Genomic DNA, 27155 nt, shown 5'->3' on the forward strand with positions numbered 1-27155 from the left:
GAGTTTAAAAATATGATTCATAATATGATTTATAAAAAAATATAATTAATAACAATATGACTGAAAAAAATATAACTTAAAACAAATCTGTTTTTACTATATTTACATTTTACATCTAATAAATTTGTTATCAAACACCAGATTTTTGGAAGCAAACAAAAAAACTGTCATAACGTAAACAAATCTGCCATAACGTATGGTGTTGACATAGGTCATTTTAGCAATTTTTTTAAACGATATAAATCTGTTATTAAACGACAAATTTTTGGTTAAATTAAAAAATCTGTTGTAACTTTAAAAAATCTGTTATCACTAGAGGTCAACCTAGTAATTATTTCTTCATGTTACTACAGATTTTTAATCAATAAAATAAATCTGAAATAACTGTGAAAAATAAATCAGCGAGATATTATATCAAATCTGTCATATATTATGAAAGTATGTGATGTCTTTATAAATAAGTTTGTCGTAAAAAATAAATTTGTCATCAATTATAAATATGTCATAACTATAATTAAAAATTTTGTCATCCAAAATAAGTCTGTCATAAAAAATCTGTCATACAAAAATAAATCGGTTGTGCAAAAATAAATCCGTCATACACAAATAAATCTGTCACAAATAGTCTGGCAGACTTTTGAAAATATTTTGATTTTCTTAAAAAAAATTTGGGATGGTAAATTTGACTTTATTTGTTTTCCTAACAAAGTAAAAAAAAGTATTTTCGGCAAAAAATAACTCATCTAACCCTCATATTTTATGAGTTACTTTAATAATTAATATGTTAATTTGGGTCAATCTAGTTTTTCTCCCATATTCTTTTGTTCGGAGTAAAATGGTACTTATAACAGTTGAAAGTCTGGTCTGTACTCAGTCTCGCCCGTAAAGTAAACAGTTCAAAATCTGTATTTCGTTTAAAAAAAAAATCACTTTATTTGAAAGAGTATTAGACCTTAACATTTTTAGTTTAACAAACTAGATTTTCGTTTTTGACACTTTTGGTAGATTTATTGGTCGTTGACTTACATAAATGTTATCTTTGACAACAAAATAAAAGTCTTTGACCAAAAAAAAATAAAAATAAAATAAGACAACAAAATAAAAGTTAATACGAGGTCAAGACTCAAGTGTGCTATGAAGATAGCGATAAATTTAGTAGTCGTTGACTCAAATTAGTATATATATAACGATAAATTAACCATGTGAAATACAAGTAAAACTTCAAAATGGGTTGACATGTAGTGGTGCTCGTTCTTTCTTCTTATATGCTTTTAATTTTAGGAGTCGACGGAATTATGAATGCGAGATTCGACAACTTCTACTTTTATTTGTTTATTCTTTATATTTGTCATTTTTAGTTTATAAAAGAAAGTTTAATCGATTTTTTTCAGGATTTCGATTGTGTGGATGTATATACAAACAACCGGCTTTCCAACATCCAATGTTGAAACACCATAAGATTCAGGTTTGATTGTTAAACTTTTTCAATCATATATGAAATGTGGCAAATAATGTTTTAGTTAATCATTCATAAATATATGATTTTTTTTTTTTTATTAACAACATTTTGCTTCTTAATCTTGCTATTCTTTTGTTATTTTATAGAAAAAATTCATTTCAAATGAAAGCCATAAAAGCAAAAATAAAAATAAAATAAATTATCAAAGTTGTCCAAAAGGAATGGTACCAATTTTAAGGCAAACAAATGGAACTGAGAGCGTTCATCTCGACACGGTCGAGTATCCTGGCCAACATGTAAATCTTCTTCTCTTATCATGGCTTTATTGAAATATTCTCATCAATTTATCTTATTTATAGCACAAAATTTGATTATAGGCAATCACATTTTTCCCTTCTTTCTAGTGTTGTGGTTATAATACATGCAGAAGTTATTAAAAGTGGCAACTTCAATTGTTTATACAGTTTGCAACACTTGAGACTGTTTTGGATGGGACCATCTATCGAGGAGCGGAAGCTAGAATAAGTCTTCACAGTTTAACTGTACAAAATAACCAGTACAGCAAAAGTCAAATTTGGTTAGAGAATGAACCTCGCAATCAACTCAATAGCATACAAGTTAGTTGGGCGGTAAGTTTTTGTTAAACGTATAAAACAAAATATGTACTTCATACAAATTCATGTGATTTTACACTAGGAACTAAAACTTAAAATATAGACTTATGTAATAAAAGTATATATTCCTATTTTAATTATACTTATGAGCATATATTAAGTAAAAATCCCTTTAGATGTGGAATAATTATCCACAAATACAAGAAAATAACTCACTTATTGTAATCTAATGATCTAATGAGATATTGGAGAACCAGAGTTTAAATACATTTTTCTTTAACAAATATTATTCATGAATTTCAAATTTTATACAGGATGCATCCAAGATTATGTGGTGATAGTTTGACGCGATTTACAATATATTGGACTGTAAGTAAATTAAATTATTTTGTTAACAATGTTTCTTTATACATTGCAAAGAAATAAATATTTTGTGATTATAAAAATAATAAATAAAGCCAGACCATTGGTTTGATTTTACCCTTTTTCTTGCATAATTGTTTACCTTCTATTTTACATTTCAATATATTAGGCAGATGTCTATAGAAAAACTGGATGCTATAATACAAAATGTCATGGCTTTGTTATTGTTGGTCAAGAACCTTGGATCGGAATAGCATTCAATGAGACCTCTATTTATGGTGGTAAAACAAGTGCTATTGTTCAACCGCAAATTTTTCAGGTAAATTTCTCCACTATATGTATAATATAAATCAATATTTGACAAGAATATAATGTTGGAATTTTTTTATTATCATTATTATAACATCTAATCTCAAATGTTTGTGGATTTTATGTTTCAAAATACTCGAATACATCCTTTTAAAAATTTCTTGATTTTTTTAATATAATTTCTTTTTATATTTCTTATTTAAATCACATATACATACATATATATATAGATAAATATATTTATTTATAAATTTCAGAGATTTTGTTTAATAGTTTGTTTTTATGTTTTAATATATAATAGGATGGCTTCAGCGGAAATTGGGTACTAAAAATATTTGATCAATTAATTGGATACTGGCCAAAGAGTTATATACACATTTAAACAATGGAGCTTCTTTGATACGTTTCGGAGGAAATACGTTTACATCTCCTGATGGAATTAGTCCTCCAATGGGAAATGGTCATTTTCCAAGTAACGACTTTCAGAAGAGTTCACATTTTTCGTTTATTAAGGTTAAGAATTTGAACTACCAAAGCATTGATCTCGGAGATAAGGAAACAAGAACATACGTAGATTCTTATCAGTGTTTTAAAATAAAGTATTGGGGATATCGCAAGCAAACTAGAGTAGCCTTCTCCTTTGGAGGACCAGGTGGAAATTGTGGTTTATGATTAATGAATTATGTATATGTATCGAGTATCGACCAAAACTATATCAATTTTCAAAAGAAATAAAGTTCGCTATATCTATATCCATATTATTGTGCAGAAAAAGTATTTTTTTTTTCTTTTAACAAAATTTAAGGTCGGAGAATAAAAAGTTATGCAGATTCTATGTGTTTTAGACGAGAGTGGGAAAAAAAAACTAAGAAAGTAAGTAGTGTTAAAGCAAAACGAATAGAGTATGAGAGTAGCCCATCTCATTTGGAGGATCATGTGGATATTGTCGTATATGATGACGATTCATGAATTATGGAAAGCCTCTCAGTTACTTAGAATGTCAGTTTCACAGGGTCATCAGTGTACCCTTTGTTTCATATAATTCCTCACTTCTTTGATTACTTATGATGATTCTCAGCTGGCGCTGTCTTTTATCTCTCGTGTTTGTGTTCTTGGTTTCGTTTCTGTATCTCTCCTTGTTTGATACCTAATACATATATGTTACAAAATCTGCAGAATGATGGTAGTGGATGTGTGTCAATTTATTGAATCAGTTCACCTCGAGATTTTCGTTATGTAGGATTGAATTTTATTTAATACTCACGACTTTGGTTGCTAATATTATGGCTCTCATCATTCTATTGTTGTACGCAAGCAGTGGACCAAACACAAATGGGTGCCAGGGTAATTTCAATCTCATTATAATAGCCTTAATTGTTTGTGATATGAGACAAATTGAAACAAAAATGTGGATAATGCAAGCTTTGAGCTCTCAATGCTTTCTGTTTTGACTATAATGCTAAACTATTACTATCTCCGGTTTTATTTACTTGTCATTCTAGAATAATTTCACGTAAATTAAAAAACTATGTAAATTAACAAGTTTAATCTCACAAATAATTTATTATTTTATTTATTGTGTTAGTTTAATAGGGTTATATTTGGAACTTTATTGTAAAATTTACATTGGTAAATGAGAATGGCAAGTAATCTCAAACAAAAAAATCTTTCTAGAATGACAAGTAATAAAAACTAGAGGGAGTATATCACTAAAAAAATTTGATTCATATGACAAATTATTATTTTCCCGTATGCCCGGAAATATGATTTTTTTTTCTTTTTCTTTTATCAGTGAATGTGAAAAAAAAGATATATTTTTAACTTTTTAACAAAAAATTAAAATATACTCCCTCCGTTTCAAAATATAGGATGTTTTAGTTAAAACATGCATATTAAAAAATAGTTACTTTTATAAAATTTAACCAATCATAAACCGAACCGATATTTTTGGTGTTTGGTTCGGTTTCGGTTATGGCGGCTGAACCGATCGGTACAATTTTTTTTTCCAAAAAAACCGAAATATTTCGGTTATTTCGGTTCGGTTTTCGGTTAACCGATTTTTTTTGATTTTTTTTTGAATTTTTTTTGAATTTTTTTAGGAAAAAACTAATAAAACCGAAATTTACCCTAAAATAACCGAATTTACCCTAAAATAACCGAAATAATCGAAATATTTGAAATAAAACCGAAAACCCGAAATTATCTCTAAATAACCGAAAATCCAATTTTTCATGTTTTTAATCAAATTTCGGTTAATTTCGGTTTTGAAATTTTAAAACCGAATTAACCGAGAAACCGAAATAACCGAACCGAAATATATTTTGGTTCAATTCGGTAAGATTTTCAAAACTTAAAAAAAACCGAAAAACCGAAATAACCGAACCGAATTCACCGAAATAACCAAAGTCCCAGACCTACATAAACAAGACTGCAAAATATAAAACATAAAATTAATCAAAAAGTTACATTAAAAATTATAATATATTATATTATAAAAGTTATATTTATATTATGAAACCGAGGAGTATATTTTATAACTGAAAACTGCCACACGAGAAGGTTTTCTCAGAAAAACAACACTCTGTTCGAAATTCATACAACGTAACATCGTGTCGTTTAGACTTTTAGCAGCTACAGATCCAAAACTGTTAAAAGTGTGAGTCTCGTGATCCGTTGACTCACAAGACCAGAAGAACGAAGCTATGTCAGAGACCGCCGTGTCAATCGATTGGGATCGATCTAAGTCGGAGGAAGAAGACGATGATGAAGAAGAAGAAGAAGAGTATTCGTCGCCGATGCAATCTTTTCCGGGGCCACCGCCACCGCCGTCGGCAAATTTCGAGAAAGATCGACACTTGGTGTATTTGGAGATGATGTACGAGTTGCTTCCGTACCATTACCAATCTCAGGAGATCAATCGTCTCACCCTCGCTCACTTCATTATCTCCGGTCTTCACTTTCTCAACGCAAAAGATCGTGTTAGTCTCTCTTCACTCTTCATTATCAAAAATTTTAATTTTGTGAATTTCATCTGTAAAGTTTTGTGATTTTGTTGACTTTATTGAAATCGTTGGTGAAGGTTGACAAAGATGTTGTTGCAAAGTGGGTTTTGTCATTCCAGGCCCTGCCTAGTAACAGAGTTTCACTGAAAGATGGTATTATTCTCGAGTTTATTATCTACAAGCATATGTTTATGAGCAAGTTCTAAATTTAGCATGTGATCAGTGAATGAGATGTTCCTTCTTGCAGGAGAGTTTTATGGGTTCTTTGGTTCAAGGAGTTCTCAGTTTCCCGTAGATGAGAATGGGGTAATAATACTAAGTCTGTTCTTTATGCTTTCTACATTACAAGATTTAGTTTTTGATTATCTTTGTTTTGTATCTGTGGGACAGGATTTTTTAACTCATAACAGTAGTCACTTGGCAAGCACTTACTGTGCATTGGCCATTCTGAAGGTTACTGGACATGACCTCTCGACCATTGACTCTGAGTTGTTATTGTTGTCCATGAAAAACCTCCAACAGGATGATGGAAGGTATTATTAGTTTTTGGAGCTTTAAAAGCATAATGCGTTTGTAATGTCACAAGTGTGTAACTCATTTGCTTTGTTCTTTTTGGAGCTGGAAAAGTTTCCTAACTTGCATCTGACGAACTCCGGGAATTTGTGCAATATTCTCATTTACATGGTGCAACAAGTTTGGCTGGTATTGTGTAATGGGGTCTAAATTGGGTTATGATACTTTGTTCGTTTTGCTGCAGCTTCATGCCTATCCATATTGGAGGTGAAACTGATCTTCGATTTGTATATTGTGCTGGTAAGGAGTAGCTACCTTACAGGATTTACAGATCATGTCTTTATACTTAGGGAAGAGTATCATTCTAGTTTTTTTATTTGTGGATCAGCTGCAATTTGTTACATGCTAGATAGTTGGAGTGGAATGGACAAAGAGAAGGCTAAGAACTACATATTAAACTGTCAGGTTTACTTCTGTTCTTGTAGTTGCTTTGTCATTTTGTCTTCCATTGTTATTTGTTAATTTCTGTTTGTTAAGAAGACATTCTTGTGAAACATTCTTTTTGCAGTCATATGATGGTGGCTTTGGGCTGATCCCTGGTTCTGAGTCTCATGGTGAGTTGAAGACAATTCTTATACAACCTTACAGTTGATTTTTTCCATGAGCAGTCCAACTACGTAGCACATATGTTACGTGAATGGGCAAGAAACTGTTACTGAATTGGTTATCGAGGACACTATAGATAACTAAGCTGTTTCATATAGGTTTCTATTTCAATGGCTACACATTAGAAAAAAAGCTTTAGTATAGTCTTATGTTATGAGGCATTGGGTTTACTTGACTCCACTCGTGTATGATGCTTACCTACGTTCTGCAACTTAGTTATGCAGGTGGTGCTACTTACTGTGCTATTGCGTCCCTTCGGTTGATGGGATTTATTGGAGTTGATTTATTGTCAAATGATTCATCCAGTTCAGTCATAGACCCTTCATTGCTTCTAAACTGGTGCCTACAGGTACTGCTTCATAGAATCTTGTTTGTTTACCTGATAAATATTACCTTAGTTTCGTAATGATCCTGAGTGATCTGATGGTTTTCCTAACCTTTCCTATAGCGACAAGCCAATGATGGTGGGTTTCAAGGTAGGACTAACAAGCCGAGTGACACATGCTATGCATTTTGGTTAGTCCACTCAACCTTTACTGTCACCGGCTTTAACTGTTCTCATCCACTTATAATGCATATTTTGTAGGATTGGAGCTGTCCTTAAACTCGTAGGAGGCGATGCATTGATCGACAAAATTGCTCTACGCAAATTTTTACTGAATTGTCAGTCCAAGGTAACTCTTCTTCTACGTCTCATATCTCAGTTGATACCAAGCTTATAGTTATTTAGCATTAAAGCTGATAGCAGCTTATGGAGCCAATAGGATAGTTTGGTACACTGTCCCAACTCATGTGTTTACATTTTTTTTATTCACGATCGAGGACTGGTAATAACAATGTGATTAACGCTGCCACGGCTCATGCTTTTTTGTGTGCAGTATGGTGGATTCAGTAAATTCCCAGGACAGTTACCGGACCTGTATCATTCATACTACGGTTACACGGCTTTTAGCCTCTTGGAGGAACCGAGCTTAAGTCCTCTATGTCCTGAGCTAGGGTTACCTCTTCTTGCAGCGACGGGAATTTGATGTTTAGATTTCCTCAAACTCAAAGCCACATTCTTCTATCACCACACTTGTAACGTTTTTATTCAAACATTCCACGAGGCAGAGTCGCTCTGTTTCAGCAGTTAAATTCTTTTTGGTATATTCAATTATTCATTAGGCTCTCAGTATGGTAACATTGCAAACTAAAAAAAAATTGAAAAATTATGAAGAAAAACCAAATTTAATAGTTGAGTATGGATTTATTTTAATTCTTAGAAATAGACATAGAAACAAAGAATCAACATTTTAAAATCATAAAATCTGTAGAATTGTGTGATTTGGCAAAGAAACAAAAGACATAAGTTTTTGCAGTTTTCAACTCTTGTGAACAAGTGAGTGGTGTTGTTGACGCCACTTGGATGAAAAGTATCAGACATAAACTGAAAAAATTGGGACAAAAATCCTAAAGGGGGAAAGAGATTCCCTCCAACTTGGTCTTTCATGAGTCTTGTCTCTATATACAATCGTCTTATTCCAATTTACCGGTCGATGTTCAAAGTTTCAATGCCGTAAAAAGAATTATTCTTACTGTAGTAGTAGCGTTTTCGAAGCATATGATCTCGAATAAATCAACTAGATTAGTATATTTAATCCCTTTACTTTTTTGATCTTCACGTGTTATGTTTACCTTTCTAACTCCATATTCGATACAAATATTAAAGCTTGTTCAGAACTAATCCCTTTTTTAAAGTGAAAAGTCGGTTTAGGATAAGGGAGTGCTGAGTTCCTGCATCTTTAAATGTCAACCACAACAGTAGTTAAACTATATATGCTATAAAAGAAAATAGAATCCAAAGCCAATCTTTTTATTCGCATGATTTGATTGAAAAATACACAAATTTGGCTAAAACAAATTCTCTCTATCCATCGGAAAAATGTACAACCGGTTTAAATCCAGTGACAAGCCAAAAACATTCAGACCAAAAACAAATGTTGATGATTAAATCAGACCGAAAAGCCGGTTTAATTCTATTTGGCTTTCTCCAATATCCTCTCTTATCTTCTTGATTCCGATTCTTGAACTGTGTTTTTCACCAATTCTGGCCCTTGAATTCACTCGGTTTCTGCAATCTCCATCACTCTCTTCTTGTAAAGCTTCTCCTCTGCGTCTCTTAAGAACTTGAATCTCGACAATGGCGAAGATGACGATGATGATGGTGAATTTGATGATGACAATGGCGATGATCTCACTAGCCTATTAAACTCAGCATCAGACGATGACTCGAAGAAACTCGAGATCCCTTCTTTTCTACTACCATTACAAGACTCCATTAGTAATGGAGTTAAAGGAGGCGTGAACAACGAAGGAGAAGCACGAGGAGTAAGATACGGAGGAGTGATGGCACCACTTTCCATATTAAGAAACAAATCATTCAAACTCTTTCCTTTTGTGGAAACCACCCCATCTTGAGATTCCATCTCCTCTACTGTTTCCTCCATGATTGTGAACAGAAAACTCGGCACATGCCCTGTACCACACACATTCCCAAACCCATCATCAGGAGGAAGAGACTGTACTTGCTCAGTTCCAATGGGCTTAGGGTTTGAGAAAGAAGAAGGAGATGAAGAAGAAGAAGGGTTTGTGGTACTACTGCAACAGAAGATGAAGAGAAGCTCTCTGGTTCCAGGGGTAGAATAGTCATTTCGAAAGTCAGGCCTCGTCGCCGACGACCTCTTCTTGCACCAAAGCAAGTAATAGAGCTCAGCGAGAAGAGCTAATAGTAAACAACCAAAGACTATGCTTAGAGCAAGTCCAACACTACTCAGAGATCTCATCTTTCTTCTTTTTCCAGATAAGATTCACATCTCTTATTATTCATCTCGATTCGACCAAATGTGAGATGCAGAAGAAACAGAAACTATATATGGAGGCTGTCTATGATTCTTAGAAAAGAAAAGAGAAAGGGTTTTTGCTGAAACGAAAAACTTAGATTTAAGGTTGGGGATATCGATGAAAGAAGAGTAGAGAAATGTGAAAATAAATAATTTCCTAAAATAGGTGTGGGGTTATATAGCGAAGTGTGGAAGTGAAACTCGTTTGTATTTTAGAATCAATAAAAAAAGCATAAGTGAATACGAAGTTTTAGCCTTAATGAAAGGCCCTAGTTACCACTTTAATAAAACTATAAATATATATATATATATATATATATATATATATATCTTATTTTGAATTCTATTATGATTTGTACCATTGATGGTGAATGAATCAAACTATTGTACAAGCATTATTTTGGATAACGAATGGTTCTACCGACAACTCTATAACGAACAATTCTATTCGTACCGTAAATAAATTATACTAAAGACGACTCACTATCGATACTGCATTTACATATGCACTATATCTCAAGATGAATATATTTACTCTTAATACAATGAATTACGAAGAACGACTCTTGAATGGACGAGGGACGAGGGAGAGACGTTCACTTTTGAAAATTTCAGTTTCTCTAATCTTTACTTTACTTTTTTCTCTTCAAATAATTTCCGTTTCAAAGCATCAAACATGGATAGGACACCTTTAAGGCCGCAACCCATGTGATGTGACGCATATTTTATGCAGTGATGAACTTGAGACTGACTAACACAAGTAGCAATAAAGAGAAACATAAATGAAATAGAGTGAGATTTGTTTGTTTTGCGGTTGTTCATGCCTATTGATATCAAAGTCAGAGTCAGATTAGTCCACCAAATCAAAGTGTCAGTGACTCCGCCTCAATTATATAATTTCGTGTTGTCATGCATCAGCAACTATCTAGCCTCTTCCATCAACCAATCATACGTTTTATGTAGCTAGTAGGCTAGTAGCATCAATACTGATATCCCATTTTCATTTTATACGTGGTTCCTTTCGTCATACCACTTGAATATTTCTTGAAATCACTTTATTTCCTCGAATTTGTGGACGGAAAATTTTATTCTTAGTATTTCTAAGAGCAACTCCAACCATAAAACACCAAAACACCAAATTTTGACACTAAATTATGTGTTTTGGTGTTCCAAAAAAATTTTCATCTCCAACCACAACACCAAAATTCACACTAAAACAAAAATTTTGATTATTATATTATTAAATTTAAAATACTATTTTTAATAGTTTAATAAACATCAATATTTATCTAAACGATTTATTTCAATTCAATACTTAATATAAAATTACAATCAATAACTTAAAATAACGAAAAATACTTTAAATTAAGAAATAAATTATATTTTACTAATTTTCACAATTAGTAAATTCGGACCACAAGTGCTCAATTAATGCATTTCGAACAACTCATGGAACAAAATGATAAGCTTATCAAAGCTATTACTAAAGGTATTTCTGAAAGAAATGAAATTCAAAGACAGAAGGTCGAGGTACAACAAATGAAACAAGAGAATAAAATACTATTCACATATTTGAGTATTGTAACTGATCCAGCATGACGTACATACAATGAAAACGAAAGAGCAATAATTTTGAGAAGAAGAGCAGCAACAAACCAAAATGAAGAACACGGAGAAGGTTCTCAAAGCCAGTATTTTGGATCCCAATATCGAGCATCCCAAAATCAAGAAGATTTAGTTCAAGGAGAACATGTTCAAGGAAATTAGATTGTTATTAAAAATTATATTATGTATCTTATTGCATTTAGTTTTTATGTTTGTTTAGTTTTAATTTTGTAATATTATGTTTTCACTATTTTATTGAAGTTTAGTATGAACTTTTAATCTTATTAAATTTGATATTTATTTTGAAATTTTATCGTAATTATTATTTTATGCTATATTAATTATAGTTACTAGTTTATATTAAATGTAATAAGATAGTTTTAAAAATATTAATGATATATCTAGTTTTTAGTTGATTAACAATAATTTTAATATATTTTTAAATCAAAAACATGAATAAAATAATAAATATATTTTTAGTGTTTTGTGAATAGTGTTACTATTCACAAAACACTAAAAAAATGGAGATAGTGTTTGTTTTGGTGTTTGGTTGGAGAACATTAACGCTATAATTGGTGTTTTGCCGTCCCTGTTGGAGTTGCCCTAATGCATCAAAATCGTCATATTTACTTAGTTTTGCTTCTATTCAAAAATTTTGCCAGCAAAGTGGAATCATGGATTCCTAAATAACAGTAAAGTTGGGAAATTGGAAACTATGTTCATATTTCTAAGGAGGCAATCTATAGCTCTTCCTTCTGACCAATTGCAAACACAAAAAAAACAAAAAAAAAAGACTGAGACTAGTTAAGTCTAATTAGACTCACAACTACATTCGATTTTCTTGTGTTCCACATCATCAAAAAACTGGCCTTCATCACTTTTTCTTTTGGGAATTCACATATGATTTTTGATTGTGAGTAGATGAGAACATGGACCGGTCAATCAATGGTTCATCAGGTCGAGTATGACCAGCCACTTTGCAACACCTCATACATATTTTTCACATTAGCATTTTTGAAAAAAGATTTCCTTAATGTCAACTTTTTGTTTAAGAATGAAGGTATAAGTTTAAATTTTATAAATGAGAATGTACACGTGGGTTTGAAATCCAATAGTTTTTTAAGAAAAGAGTGTGAAAATGTGCTGGTAAGAGTCTCAAATTAGGACTAACATGGAGAAGACAAGCACATGAATGATAAAAAAATAAAAATAAAAAATCTAAGGCAGACCTTAGATATTTTTATCCAAAAATTCAAAAGTTCTCTTTTGTGTGTCTCTTATGTAAAAAAATACCCTATATATTCAAAATATGATCATAGAGAAAAACGAATGACTAAAGTCATATCAAATCACAAAAAAGTTTGACTTCACATTAATCTCACAAATTATAAGTTTTAGTTTTCGTCATTATATCCCACATTATGTAATCAACAAAACCATTATTATACAATCCATGCATCTCACATGATGTCATACTACTTATGGATTTCCTTTAAAACACGGCACAAAATAAAAATAGCAAACCTAATCTTTCCTTCTCCCAAACTTAATTTTAAAAAAATACACAGGTTTATTAAATTAAAAAAGTAGAACCACTTATTTCCCACCACAGGTATTATTACAATTATCATCATACGAATATCTTATTACAATAAATCGTGAATGATTTGTTGTTAATTATTTGTATTAAAACGAGCCCACACATAATAATAATAATAATAATAATAATAATAAGAAAAAGATCTTAATTATCCATCTACCTTAAAATCTACGGACCGCGGCGTCTTAACAAATACTAATAATACAGTTCGTGAAATCTCGATAATACCCTCAGATTCAAAAGATAAACGACGACGGATACGTGTTCATTAGCCAACCCAGCCTTTTTATTTTTCTTCTTACGTGTGTATGACTAGACACGTAGGTCCCACACTGCACCACGACAACAACTCATTTAAAATTAAAACCTAAAAAAACAAAAACAAATTAAATTCATATATAAAAAAATTCCTCTCGTTTCTTCTTTCCTTTTTTTTTTTTTGCTTTTCTTTTCTCCCCCGACATTGTTGCTTTTCCTCTGTTCGGTCGGGGTTTACAACATCGCCCCCCCCCCATTCATTCATTGTTGTTGTTGAATCCGGAACGGTGGAATTTAGCCGAAAGAAAAAAAAAATGGGAATTCTCAACGACGACGCCGTTTTAATCGAACCTGGAAAAATCTCCGGCGATCCCACCATCGTTACCGTCAATTGTCCTGATGAATCCGGTTTAGGTTCTACTCTCTGTAGAATCATCCTCGAATTTGGTCTCTCCATTACCCGTGCAGGTCTGTATTTTTTTTACTTCGTTATCCCTTTCTTGTTAAATAAGAATATACTCTGTTTGTCGTTTACCTTTACGAATATTCTTCTTTTAAGATTCATCAAATTCTAATTCGATTGTTGTAAAAAAATTGCAGATTTTTCAACAGATGGGAGATGGTGTTATATAGTGTTTTGGGTTACTCCAGATAATAATAACAGCTCTCCTAAGATTGATTGGGAAAGCTTAAAGAATCGCCTTTTATCTGCTTGTCCTTCTTGCTTAGGCTCTTTCTACTTCTCTCTTCAATCCAATGTCTCTATCCCTCCTCCTCCTTCCCTTTATCTTCTCAAGTTCTTTTGCCGTGACCGTAAAGGCTTGCTTCATGGTTTGTTATTTTTTCCTCTATGAAAGTATTATCCTTTTTGTCTGTTTTTTTTTTCTTTTTTTTAAAGATTGTTGATTAGAAGAATTTTGGTGGTTGTAGATGTTACTAAAGTTCTGACAGAGTTAGAGTTTACGATTCAAAGAGTTAAAGTCATGACAACACCTGATGGAAGAGTTCTTGATATGTTTTTCATCACCGACGCAATGTTAGTTTTCTTTTATATCTGATTCTCATGTTTCAATGATTTTTAGCATTGTGGTTTTATGATATAATTCTTGTTGTTTATATATATATATATATATATATATATATATATATATAACAGGGATCTGCTGCATACGAAACAGAGGCAAACAGAAACGTGTGATCATCTAACGGCTGTGCTTGGTGAGCATGGTGTGAGCTGTGAGCTTGAACTAGCTGGACCCGAGTTAGAAAGTTTGCAACGCTTCTCTTCACTTCCACCTTTGGCTGCTGATGAGCTCTTTGGCCCAGATGGGTCTGATATTAGCAGCTCTAGCTCCAACAAAGCGGTTCTTACTGTTGATGATCACTTGAGCCCCGCGCATACCTTGCTTCAGATTCGTTGTGTTGATCAAAAGGGTCTTTTCTATGATATCCTCAGGACTTCCAAAGACTGCGATGTCCACGTACGTAAAACTCTCAACCTTACCTTGGATTTTGTTGAAAGATTTGTAGAGAACTTGAGTAGCACTTGTTTCTTCTTGATCCAGATTGCATACGGTAGATTCTCCTCAAAGGTTAAAGGCTACCGGAATTTGGACTTGTTTGTTAGAGGTACAGACGGGAAGAAGATATCGGACTCAAAACATCAAGCCAACTTCTGTGCTCGGCTTAAGGAGGAAATGGTGTGTCCTTTGCGAGTGATCATCGTGAACCGAGGACCAGATTCTGAGCTATTAGTAGCTAACCCTGTGGAGCTATCTGGAAAAGGAAGACCACGAGTTTTCTACGATGTCACACTCGCTTTAAAATCACTAGGAATCTGCATTTTCTCCGTAAGTATAATAATAATAACAATAATACTGGATACCTTTTTTTGTAAGCTTTTTAGCTGTTTGTTTTAATTTTGGAATTGTTGTGTTTTTCTTGTAGGCTGAGATAGGGAGGCATTCGACTTTAGACAGACAATGGGAAGTTTATAGATTTCTTTTGGATGAGAGTCGTGAATTACCGTTGGCTAGTCTCCGTGCGAGAAATCAGATAGTGGATAGAGTCACAAAGACACTTATGGGTTGGTGAAAGTGAATCTCAGTGAGAGAGGGAGAGAGAGAGAGAGCTTTAATGAACATTATTCTGCTCGAGGGGCCAAAGAAATCGAGTCTTCGCCTGTGGCTTCAGGGTCAGATGAAGAGGTTGTGATTCGGGGTTTGATTGCTTTTGTGTGGAGCTAATCTTGTTGTAAAGATTTGGAAAATTGTAAAAGGACAATAGCGCAATTGCAATGAATGAATGAATGCTTGTAAACTCAGTTTGCAAAGGTAAATCTGAATAGTAAACATGCACATTAGGAATAATATGGTAATTTAGACAATTCGTATCTAATTATAGATCAATTTCGTGGAGGCTATGCCACAAAATTTGTAAGGTCTTCTCTAGTTGCCATCAATAATGAGAAGTACCAACAATTTATGTCTCTACGTTATTTTAAAGATACTAAAATTTGTTTGTTTTATATGGGTTGCATCAATGTATACATCTAATCTAATAAGTACTTACTAATCCGATTTGAATTATGACTGAATAAAAAAGGAAAATGAATGGTTAAGTAATTTATTCATTAATTTATTAGAGAATTGATGACAAAATTATAATTAATTTACCTTTTGGTAACTGAGATTTAACGGATTAACAATTAACGGTTAAAAAGAAAGTAAAAAAACAAAAAAACAGGAAAACGCGTTAATTAGGATAGTTAAAAATCGAAGCGGTAGGGTTAGTTTGGTCGTTTCGTAATCCTCCTCCGTTGTGTTGCTCGTGGCTATTCGTGCACCATCGGCGGCTAAGTAATCCAGTAGTACAGAGGTCCCAATCACTACGAAAAGCTGTGTGTGTGTGACTCTCCTCCTTCCTCCTTCCTTCGATATCTTTAGGTTTTTGTAAAATTCAGGCGCGAGAGCCGACGAAGATGACGACATTAACCACCGGGAAACACTCTCCGGTTACCGGAAAAGAAGAAGGCGAGCTATCCGCCTCCGACGAAGACGTACGTATTGTTCTCTCCCTAAACAAAAACTCTATTATACCTCTTTTTTTTCAACTCAATAATTTATATATTCTGCTATTGAATCTGGTTTTTGTATTCTCTTGATTTGTGTTTATTTGAGATCTGACTCTGTGTTCGCTTGGTTTCAAAATTGTATGGGTTTATGGATTTAGCGTATGTTCATAGACTAGAGCTTAGCTTTCGTGTTGCATTTATTGAGGCAAATCAACTGTTCCTGAATGTTTATTTTTTTATTCTCAGGTACAAGCAATGGAAACAAGCACGAGAGCTCCTCTTACTGAACATGTATCAGTTCCTTCAGCTAACACAAATATCCAAAGGCGTCAACCTGGTAAACATATTAGCTCTGACCTTCACGTGAGTTTAGGATCGGTATCAAACTATTAGAGCAAATACTTAGTGAACATTGTAAATGAATGTACAAAACTACCAATGTGTGTTTTCTGTTGTGAATTTGTTGCGTGTGAAGCATGATTCTCTTGAGTCTTTGAATTTTTCAATATAGATGATTTGAAGTCGTTTGAAACTCTTCTTATTGGAAGTTGCCTATGAAACAAACTCCTTTTTATCGTGTGAATTAACAGGAAACGGTGGATATATAATTAAACCACCGTCGAAGCAAGCTATTGCTTCCATTCATGGGAAGCAATTTCCTGCAAGGGGCAACAACAGCAACCTCGTGATAAACTTCTCTAATGATGATAGTGGTAGTGAATCTGATGGTAAAGGACGGGCACAGACATCAAAGATTCAACCAAAGGGAACCATGTCTGGGAATAGAAACCCGTCTACATTTTCACAAACAAAACTGAAAGGACCAAGACAAACTGATAGCAGAGCTATAACAAAGAAGGCATTGTCCACTAGCGCCTTTAGTCATGCTGCGACTTCCAATGTTTCCAACCTTTCATTTGCTAAGGATATGAGATCCACTAAAAATATTCATACCTACGAAAGGACGGTTAGCAAAAATACAGGGCGTCCTGAACAGGTTTTGGAGCCCAATCGCAATAAACTTCAGGATTTGAAGCAGCAGATTGCGCTTCGGGAAAGTGAGCTGAAGCTTAAGGCTGCGCAGCCGAAGAAGGATCCTGTTAACCCAAAAAGCAGTCCAGCAAGGAGAGTCAATACTGTTTCTGATGATACTAGACAGCCAGAACCAAACGAACCTCCCAAGAAGCGGTTAAAAGTTGGTGGAATTGACACAAGTCAGCCTGTTATTGATTATCGAGTGCCAGCATCTGCTGCTGCACCAATGAATGCGCCAGACGTTCGTAAAAGTCAACTGCCAGGTGAGTCTAAAGGCAAACATTGAATATACTCTATCTTGGTTAAGTAATTCAGTGTTTTGATTTTTCCTATATCTGATATCACACTCTGATGTTTATTGCAGTTGTCAATGTAAATCCTAGTTGCAAACACCTAGGAAGTAACAGTGATGAGATAGTTCCACCTCTAATTTCTCAGCATACTGTAGAAGGAAATACAAGCTCAAGTGCCTTTCAAAAAAGTGCTGTACGTGTCACCATGGTTTTGTGTTTTATCCTTTACTAGAATTGGAGAATTCGACTCTAAGATTATTTACTATGCTACTTCAGGCCAGAATTTTATCTTTACTCAAGTGTATTTATATTTATTGCAGGGTCAAGCAAATCACTACGAAGGTGGAAGAGAACTGGAAAGAATGAAAACTGTTGATAGGAGCGTGTCAAGTGATCAGTTACTTAAAATAGTCAATGGAAGCCATCAGGTTTTTTCTAGATCCTTATAAACACTTGGAGGCGGCTGGTAGAATTTTGTGATCCTTACTTTTTTTTTCCTTTTTTTCTTTTCTGCTTGCAATTTAGCCTTGTTTGAATAGTTCTGGCCTCTGGAACATCCCGGTAAATACAACAGCTCGTGGAAATAATCATCTGGATATGCTATCTTTGACGAACCTAGAGGAATCGCTTGACAAAGAGTTGGAAGAAGCACAAGAACGTAAGCACCTTTGTGAAATTGAGGAAAGAAATGCTCTTAAGGTTTATAGAAAGGCACAGAGATCTTTGATCGAGGCAAATGCCAGATGTGCAGAACTTTACAGTAAGAGAGAAGTTTTATCTGCTCGTTATGGATCTCTCATTGTCAACGACTCCAGATTGTTGTGGCCTTCTATACATAGTGAGAATCCTGAAACTGGGTTTCACTTTAGTGGTAACATTGATTTGGCAACCAAAACAGACATCGTTCAGCATACTCAACTAGAAAGCAACCGCAGATATGACAGTGAATATGGTGGCAGTCATCCTCCACCACATTCCCGTAGTGGACAAAATTTGGGTTCAGAACCATGCAGTGATCTTGGTGCTAGTACCTCTGATGGACTGCCTTGCAGTAACAAGCAAATTGCAAGTAGACTATGCTCTCCGTCAAGTGATGCAAACATTTTACCGGAGGACGAGTCATTTCCAGTTGACCATGAATCTACCGAGGGCAACCTTGGACATCAAACGGAAAATCTTGATCAAACACTAGGCAATCAGAAAGCTTTGCTTCTCGAAGCATCATTAAGATCGAAATTGTTTGAGCGTCTAGGCATGAGGGCAGAATCTAAAAGTGGCACATGTTTCAATGGAGAGACTGTGATAGATAGAGGGGATGAAAGCGATGTTGCAAGTGAACAAGCCCACAGAGATGACAGTAGTCCTTTCTCCGAAAAATATCAGCATAATGATTCTCGAGGTAAGGAGTTTATCGTAAAAGATGGGCATTTTGCTTAGTTATTTAATGAATTGTGCAAAAAGGGGAAAAAATAGCATAGTTATTTTATGAATTTTTGCATTCAAGTGGCTACTCTTGAAGATGATTTATAGCTACACTGCAGATAGCAAATACATGTACTGGCGCCAAATTCGCTGACTCGTGATTGAGTTCCCATAGGCATTGTCCGAGATGGCTGAACCAACGTGTGGCCCCCATGTGCTTCACTTTCCTTTTTCTTTTCAGTAAGACGCCTTCTTGTTTTCAATTTCAGAGCCAGGTGCCAATAAACTGCAAGGAAGTCCCTCCAAAGCACCAGTTGAATGGCGCTCGATCGAGGAACATTCGCTAAATTTTCAGTCATCTGTAGATATGGACTCCCATAAGATTTCACCAGAGAATGACCTTTTATCGTCTGTAGCTTTGTCATGTCCTTTGTTTCGGAGCACAATCTATCATCTGAAAGTCCCAGGGTCTTCAATTACATCTCTGGGGCCAGAACAAAACAAGTCATATAGCCTATACAGTGATAAAAGACAATATAGGAGCTTGACTGATACTGCAGTATATGAGAAAAACATTGGCTTCTACACCTGTAATATGAATGTGGACCCTTCTTGGCCTCTCTGCATGTACGAGTTACGTGGAAGGTGCAATAACGATGAATGTGTTTGGCAACATTTCAAGGATTTCTCTGATAACAGTTTGCATCAAAGTCTGCATGATCCTACTGGTACGCAGAAAATGTGTTTAAAGTGTTCTAGAATTATAATTCTTTGCTAATTTATCGGTATTGCAGGTGGTAGAGTTAGGTCAAACTCACATCCGAAGAAACATAATTCTTCCAAAGGATCCCAGATTTTGGACACGGTGTTTTCACCAACTTACCTTGTCTCCTTGGATACGATGAAGGTTGACTCGTGGTCTTATGAGTCCGTTCTGGCTCAAAGACATGGACAAATGTGGTGGAAGCACTTTAGTACCTGCCTAGTCTCATCGAACTCGCTTTACAGAAATGTACCTGGAAAGGAATATGAAGGTCGAATTGAGGTCCTAGGAAATTCAAGAACATACTCATCATACTTCACGATTAAGCATAGCTTGATGGTTTGTTTTCTCTTTCTTTTAAGTTTTGATCTTTCATTTTGCTAATATCTAGCTGCAGATCTGACCACTATTTTATTCTTTTGTTGATGTTCTTACTATCATCTTGCACTGACTTGCGTGGTGCATTCGTAGAATATCCTTAAACAAGGTTCAGATGCTGCTGTTGAACCCGTGGAAAAGGCTCTTACTATTTTCTGTCGGGCAGTTGATCAGACAGAAGGCTTGATCCAGGCAATGTTGTTTGTTTCCTATCAATATTCTGTTGTATCAAATTTAGCTCTCGTTCTAATTCTGGTGGCATATATTTCAGGCCCTTTCTGTGCTTTCAAAAGGTCTTGAAAGTGACCCAACTTCTGAGATTCTTTGGACTGTTTATCTCCTGATTTACCATGCATATGAAGGATCAGATGGGGAACATATGTTTCCTTATGGGGTAGGTTATCCCTGCCACGATATTGCCTGCATATTATTAATTGTTTGAGTATGTTTGCATATATTCATAAATCTAATCCAACTTGGTGTTTTTTTTTTTTTTTTTTTTTTTTTTATCCAACTTGGTGTTGCTCATAGTGTTTTACAGTTTTCGTACTTATATATTCTTGGCATATTATTATCTTTTTCAGTTCATTGTCCAGTTACTAGTTAATTTTGTATCTTAGTTCTTTACTATAGAATGCTTTGATTCTTTAGTTTATATGGGATAACTTTTCAACTCTTCAGGTCAAACACAGTAGCAGTTCATACGTAATTTGGCTTTTGTACATCAACAGTCGAGGACAACTTAATGATCAAATAATTGCATATGAGGCTGCCCTCTCGGCACTTTGCAACCATGCATCTGGGTCTATTAACAAGAATCATGCCAGCGCTTGCATATTAGATGTTTTGTTGCAGATGTTCAACCTTTTGTGCATTTCTGGGAATGTTGCTAAGGCAATACAGAGAATATCCAAGCTTCAGGCTCCAGCAGCAGATTCTGATGACCCTGAATTTTCACTGATGTCTCACATTCTCACATGCTTAACATATTCTGACAAATGTGTGTTCTGGGTTTGTTGTGTGTACTTAGTTATTTACAGGAAGCTGCCTGACTCTATTGTCCAACGACTTGAAATGGAGAAGGAACTACTTGAAATAGAATGGCCTTCTGTTAATTTGGATGGTGAGCTGAAGCAAACGGCGCTCAGACTATTTGATAAAGGGATGCTTTCCATAGAATCTTGTACCAATGATGGGTTGTCGAAAAATGGAATACAAAAGCGACTTGCTGGGGTATTTGCTCTGAACAACGCCCTGTTTATGATTGCAGTAGATGGGTTGGAAAGCTGTAGGGACATTTTGAAGGAATCTATTGAACTCTACCCAACTTGCTTGGAGCTGAAATTGTTAGCACTTAGGATGCAATCAAATGAGTTAAAGGATATGTTGTCGTCTGGGTATGAAGAGTTTCTCAAGCAGGAAGCAAAAGAGGAATCATGCATACAATGTATTTGGAATCAGTATGCTGAATATGCTTTGCAAAGAGGAAACTACGACATGGCAAGAGAACTCATGTCCCGTTGGTACGTGTCAGCGTGGGATGTATTGCCCCGTAAGAATAAGACAGTACTGGCTAATGAAGAAGAAGGTGATAATAGTTTGCTGGAATCAGCTTTATCAGATCTAAATGTTGCATCGGGTCAGGTGGATGTGATGTTTGGATATCTTAATCTATCTCTCCATAATCTACTGCAGCGTAACTGGACCGAGGCTCACTCGGCCATTGACCAAGCACTAAAAGCTACAGCTCCCGAGCATTTTATGCACTGTCTCAGAGAGCATGCTCTCTTTCAGCTAATCAACGAGTTGCAAGCAACTGGTGAATTTTCAATCAACCTACAATTGAGATTACTCAACTCTTACTTGGATAGAGCAAGTTCTTTACCTGGAAGAGAGCCACTATCTTGGAAATTCATCAGCAACAGCGGGGTGAAACCGAGAGTCAGGAAGCTAGTTACTAACCTGCTGGGTCCAGTTTCATCTGAACACTTAGTGGTGAATGTTGTTCTTGAAGCATGGCACGGACCATCTCTTGTACCCGAGAAGCTAAATAAACAAAAGGAACTGGTGGATTTTGTGGAAGCAATATTACAGTTGGTTCCATGCAATTACCCGCTGGCTTTGTCTGTAAGTAAGCTGTTAAGGAAAGAAGAGAAACATTCAGATTCTGGTTCCTCCTCGGGTATTAATTTCTGGGCAGGTCTGAATTTGGTGAGTACAATATCTTGTGCCATCCCAGTAGCTCCGGAGTATATATGGGTGGAAGCTGGAGAAATAGTGAGCAGTATCAATGGTTTCAAGACAAGAGCTGAGAGATTCTTGAAGAAAGCTTTGTCTGTATATCCAATGTCTGTGAAGTTATGGAGATGTTACAGGAGTTTATGCAAAAGTATAGAAGAGAGAAGAGGTACTGAGATCGAAGAAGCAGCGCGAAAGAAAGGAATCACTCTTGATTGATAGTTTGACAGTATCAAAGTCTTTTGGTTTGTCCCCTCCCCTATATAGCTAAAGTAAGAGTTAGTATTAGACTATTAAGTAAAGGGGATATTTTTGGTAAAAAGATGGGAATATATACAGTTTCAAATGGGTAAGCGAATACGAATTCTACGTTTAACATGTCTTCTGATTGATGTTTTTTTTTCAGTCTCTTTAATATAAAACTGGTGTTGAAAGTTTGTGTTTCTTCTTCGTTTGAATATTGTAGATTTTTAATATGGAAGTTCATTTCATGTGACTCTCTAATCCAAGAAAACAACGCATTTCAAACTTATTGACAATAATGGAACTCTGTCCTAGGCTGCTATATCAGCCAGAAGATTGGACAAAGTCTAATAAAGGTTTTGTCTCGATCATGATAATGAAAGGTTATATAATTCATTCAGCAAGCAATGAAACAAACTTGGGACCGGCCAAAATAAGGTTCTCAATAACCAATTAAAAAGATCAACAAAAGAGTAAAAAACAAATTCATTAAAGTCACTCTAGTAGAAAAAACCAAGCACTTTGCCTCCAACATTTTTCCTCCTAGCCTCTTCATGGTCCATGATTCCAGCTGATGTTGTCAAGACAATGTACCCAAACTGCATAATTTTGGTTGTACGCACATACTATGTCAGAGTCCATAATGATCAAACACAATAAAACATTGGTATCAGTGATTATTCAAGAAACACAAATAATTAAGAAGAATGGTTAGTTCCCTTTAACATTAAAAGAAAGAATTGGTTAACTGTTGACCTGTCTTGAAGGAAGTAATTTGGCAGTCCAACCTTCGATTTCCTTGACGCCAACATCAAAACGAGGACTAATAACACCACACTTGTTAAGCCTTCCATTAAGCTCAACCACAATCTTACCGGATCGGTGATCACCCACATATTCAAACTCTGCAATGTAACCTATAAACAAACACAAAGGAATTTTTTTTCATGTTTTGAAGTCAAAACTAAACATATGAAGCCATCAAAACCATGTGCTTCTCCCGATCTCAATCAAGCCTGACATTTTTATTTTATTCGGAAAAATCAAACAACAAAAAGATCAAATAAGGTCATTCAGACAATAAATGTACCATGCTTTTGCATCACAGTGAGAAACTTAATGATCACTTTAGAAGAGGGTCTTATCATCACTTGGCGTTTTCCTCGTTTCTCTGCATTACACATGCTCTTCAGAGAATCATTTAAGACGCTAGCCCTCACCATTATCGATAGCCTCTACACACATAAATATAACGATTTCCACATAAGAGCCATGACATTTGACATATAAGAATCATAGAAGTCAGGTGTTGAATAATAAAATACAGACACTGGACCTGCCGATTTCAATTTCAACTCTAGTACTTACAGAATATTCAAACGTTAGAACAAAAAACTTACGGAAGAGTAGTACAACGAATATAGCAGAGCAGATTTTAGCTTTCAGGTAGTTTCGAAGGTTTTAAGACTAGAGTTTTCGACGGAGAGTAAGTATATATATAAAGCACAGTGCAAAACCCTAATCTCTCCCTTATTTTTTACATTTCCATATTTTTACGAGTTTTCCGGAAAAATAAAAAACGGAAAAAAGAAAGGGCCCAACCGGATTCGAACCGGTGACCTATTGATCTGCAGTCAATTGCTCTACCACTGAGCTATAAGCCCTTGTTGACTTTAACTGTATACTAACTAATATAACTCTCAAAAACTAGAATTGTACTTCTTCATACAGAGAAGAAGAATCAGAGATATCTTTGTACTGTGAAAGAGAGAGAATAATCAATGAATTGGGTATTCTCAAACTTGTATCCAACTACAAGCAGGAGCCATCTTAATTCTTGATACATTATTAGCCTCTCCTAATCTCCCATCTTGACAATAATGAGATGGATTTAGTGGCTCAAGCTTTACAAGCTGACACAATGCCGCATTACTTAACCACAAATTACAATGCATTCTTGAAGAATTTAATAAAGCTCCCCATACTCCTACACTTGCTTTCACTCTCATTCTTCTCACCATATCCACAGCTTCACCAAACAAACCAGCCTTCCCTAATAGATCAACCATACACGCGTAATGTTCAACTTCTGCTTTCATCTTGTGCCTTTCTTCAATTTCCTTGAACATTTGTTTTCCTTCTTCAACTAACCCTGCGTGTCTACAAGCTGAAAGAACACTGAGGAAGGAAACAGAGTCTGGTTTGAGTTCGTTTTCTTGCATAGACAAGAAGAGTGAGACTGCAGAGCTTGCTAGACCATGAGCTGCATAAGCGGATAGCAGAGTGTTCCATGACACCATTACTTTGTTTCTTATCTCGATAAAGCATCTCTCGGATGAATCTATCATTCCACATTTCGCATACATATCAACTAGGCTGTTTCCTACGGAAGTGTGGGAACAAACTCCAAACCTGATGAGACTGGCATGAACCGACATTCCTACTCTCAGTGCTGTTAATTCTGCTATTGCGCGTAAGATGTTAACAAATGTGACTGTATTAGGCTGAAAGTTCTCAACCTTCATCTGACTGAAAGTGGCAATAGCTTCTACAGGTTGGCCATGTAGTAAGTACCCGTTCATCATTATATTCCAAGATAAAGTACTTTTCTCGAATCCACACTTGTCAAACAAGGATTTTGCTGCAGTGAGGGCATCACATTTGGTGAACAGATCGATAAGAGCATTTGCCACATGACATTCTGAATCGAGCCCGTGCTTAATAATTTTCCCATAGACACAAGAACCTCGAGCATAGTCACTACAGAGTGCACAAGTTTGAAGCATACCAACCATAGTTCCCGAGTCTGGGCATACGCCATGTAGCTTCATGTTGTTGTACACATCAAATGCTTTACTGGCATCACCAATCTGTGTATACCCTTGTGCTAGAGCGTTGAATGCTACAGCATCTTTAATTGGCAGTCTTTCAAAAGCTTTCAGCGCGGGGGAAAAGCAACCACTTTTGGCGTACATTGAAATAATAGCTGTGGCAATTTCCAACTCAGACTCAATATCAGCCTTTATAGCATGACAATGTATGCTCTTACCCAATCTACATGCGGCTATTCCTGCACAAGCTGGAAGCACACTTGTCAAAGTTACAGCATTAGGCTTGACATGTATCTTCACCATATCCCTAAACAAAGAGAGAGTTGCATCGTGATGACCTGCTTGCTCAAACGAAGCAATCATGGCAGACCAAGAAACGACATCTCTATCTTTCATATTTGTAAACAGTTGTTCCGCTATCTCCAACTCACGACATTTGGAATACATGTTCATAAGAGAAGTTGCCACCAAGACATCACTCATCATTCCTTGTTGCACTGCATATTCATGAATTGAAATCCCTTTCACTAAGTCCCCTACATAAGCAGCAGCTTGAAGAGCACTTGCCACAGCTACCTTATTCATTCTAACATCATATCTCCTCATATACTCAAACAACTTCAATACCTCCTCGAAAGACCCGTTATGTGCATAAGCTGCCATCATTGTTCCCCCAGAAGAGTCATCCTTGCTCCACACTTCTTCAAAAACGGATTCAGAAGCATATAACTCCCCACATTTGCAATACATGTCAATCAGGCCACTAGAGAAAGCAGAGGTAAAACCTTTTTTAACCACAAGTCCATGAAGACATCTGCACACATCATTCTTACCTAGCTTTGAAACCGCAGGGATCAGATTATATAGACTAACATGATCAATCCCAACACAACTCAAATGCAAATCACGAAACAACCGCAAGGCTTCACCTGGACATCCATTTTGAGCCAACCCAGAAACCATAGTGTTCCAAGTAACAATATCCTTCACAGGCATTTTATCAAACACTTGTCTTGCAGAAACCAAGTCGCCAGCTTTACAATACATTTCAACTAACCCAGTTCCTATATAAACATCAGACTCGAAACCCATCTCAGCAACCAAATCATGTACTCGTAAACCTTCCTCTAAGTCCATAGATCTGCAAGCCTTCAAAGCAAAAGTGAAAGTGTACTTGTCTGGATCAATACCTTTCTTCTCTGACATGTATCCGAAGAATTCGAGAGCTTCTCTGTGTAAACCGGCTCTCGTGTAACCTCTGATCATTGAATTCCACAAGACAACACCTGGGTCTTGAACTGAATTAAAGATTGATGCGAGAAAGGTCGGGTCTTTGAAAGAGAGAATAAGCATTTATGAGCGGGTTATGGGGTTTAAGACCTGAGACGATCAAGCTGCTGTGAATTTGTAGAAGTAACCGGAAGTTCTTACATTCCCGGAGCTTAAGGAGGAGCGCAGTGCAGGTGTTTGCCATTTCACCGGCGACAAGGATGTAATTACAGATTTTTTGGCGGTTTATAGGTAAAAAATCGTTGCAGAGACTCTCGGGACGGTTGCAACTGTTTAAACTCTTAAAAGATATGGACTTCGACCTTTAATACATGCATTGCC

General features: G+C 35.4%; 5 protein-coding genes, 1 non-coding gene and 2 pseudogenes across 13 annotated transcripts; 4 read left to right on the forward strand and 4 right to left on the reverse strand.

The window, feature by feature from the left end:
- The first annotated feature begins 1929 nt into the window (after positions 1–1929).
- LOC104792781 (protein neprosin-like) lies at positions 1930–3417 on the forward strand (annotated as a pseudogene). Its single transcript, XR_015560477.1, has 4 exons — positions 1930–2088; positions 2388–2442; positions 2606–2755; positions 3047–3417. The product of XR_015560477.1 is annotated as a protein neprosin-like (transcript).
- A 1839-nt stretch (positions 3418–5256) lies between these two features.
- On the forward strand, positions 5257–8100 carry LOC104792782 (geranylgeranyl transferase type-1 subunit beta). Of its 4 annotated transcripts, none has more exons than XM_010519007.3 (11): positions 5257–5723; positions 5825–5900; positions 5995–6053; positions 6138–6280; positions 6505–6560; positions 6649–6725; positions 6829–6874; positions 7151–7275; positions 7375–7442; positions 7513–7600; positions 7805–8100. In XM_010519007.3, exons 1-11 carry the CDS (start codon positions 5448–5450, stop codon positions 7952–7954), a joined length of 1164 nt encoding a protein of 387 aa, XP_010517309.2. In that variant the 5' UTR covers positions 5257–5447; the 3' UTR covers positions 7955–8100. The 4 variants fall into 4 exon arrangements, 1 of the variants encoding a protein (XP_010517309.2); XR_015559835.1 differs by having other exon boundaries at positions 5272–5723; positions 7143–7275; XR_015559836.1 differs by having other exon boundaries at positions 5279–5723; positions 7143–7275; positions 7375–7402.
- Positions 8101–8757: 657 nt separating this feature from the next.
- Positions 8758–10078, reverse strand: LOC104792783 (uncharacterized). The gene has a single exon (XM_010519009.3). The coding sequence runs from the start codon at positions 9746–9748 to the stop codon at positions 9026–9028; it is 723 nt and encodes a 240-aa protein (XP_010517311.1). The 5' UTR covers positions 9749–10078; the 3' UTR covers positions 8758–9025.
- Positions 10079–13347: 3269 nt separating this feature from the next.
- On the forward strand, positions 13348–15587 carry LOC104792784 (ACT domain-containing protein ACR9). Its single transcript, XM_010519010.3, has 6 exons — positions 13348–13736; positions 13869–14099; positions 14199–14304; positions 14425–14749; positions 14834–15118; positions 15216–15587. Exons 1-6 carry the CDS (start codon positions 13583–13585, stop codon positions 15360–15362), a joined length of 1248 nt encoding a protein of 415 aa, XP_010517312.1. The 5' UTR covers positions 13348–13582; the 3' UTR covers positions 15363–15587.
- Positions 15588–15930: 343 nt separating this feature from the next.
- Positions 15931–22966, forward strand: LOC104792785 (uncharacterized). 4 transcript variants are annotated; one of them, XM_019246996.2, is made up of 11 exons: positions 15931–16326; positions 16588–16678; positions 16932–17639; positions 17741–17862; positions 17990–18097; positions 18195–19068; positions 19361–19819; positions 19886–20193; positions 20326–20424; positions 20504–20626; positions 20914–22966. In XM_019246996.2, exons 1-11 carry the CDS (start codon positions 16249–16251, stop codon positions 22687–22689), a joined length of 4746 nt encoding a protein of 1581 aa, XP_019102541.2. In that variant the 5' UTR covers positions 15931–16248; the 3' UTR covers positions 22690–22966. The 4 variants fall into 4 exon arrangements, 2 of the variants coding, with proteins under 2 accessions (XP_019102541.2, XP_087310722.1); XR_015559839.1 differs by having other exon boundaries at positions 16013–16326; positions 20326–20429; XR_015559838.1 differs by having other exon boundaries at positions 16045–16326; positions 17741–17877; positions 20326–20429.
- A 118-nt stretch (positions 22967–23084) lies between these two features.
- Positions 23085–24312, reverse strand: LOC104792786 (small ribosomal subunit protein uS8-like). Its single transcript, XM_010519011.3, has 4 exons — positions 24114–24312; positions 23804–23948; positions 23470–23630; positions 23085–23312 (listed from the first exon to the last, which is right to left on the reverse strand). Exons 2-4 carry the CDS (start codon positions 23934–23936, stop codon positions 23214–23216), a joined length of 393 nt encoding a protein of 130 aa, XP_010517313.1. The 5' UTR covers positions 23937–23948; positions 24114–24312; the 3' UTR covers positions 23085–23213.
- TRNAC-GCA (transfer RNA cysteine (anticodon GCA)) lies at positions 24306–24377 on the reverse strand. Its single transcript has one exon. It is a non-coding gene; the product is annotated as a tRNA-Cys (tRNA).
- A 111-nt stretch (positions 24378–24488) lies between these two features.
- Positions 24489–27145, reverse strand: LOC104699327 (pentatricopeptide repeat-containing protein At2g39620 pseudogene; annotated as a pseudogene).
- Positions 27146–27155: the final 10 nt, after the last annotated feature.

Source organism: Camelina sativa, chromosome 6, assembly GCF_030686135.1.
Source record: "Camelina sativa cultivar CO46 ecotype springtype chromosome 6, ASM3068613v1".
Classification (NCBI taxonomy): Eukaryota; Viridiplantae; Streptophyta; class Magnoliopsida; order Brassicales; family Brassicaceae; genus Camelina; species Camelina sativa.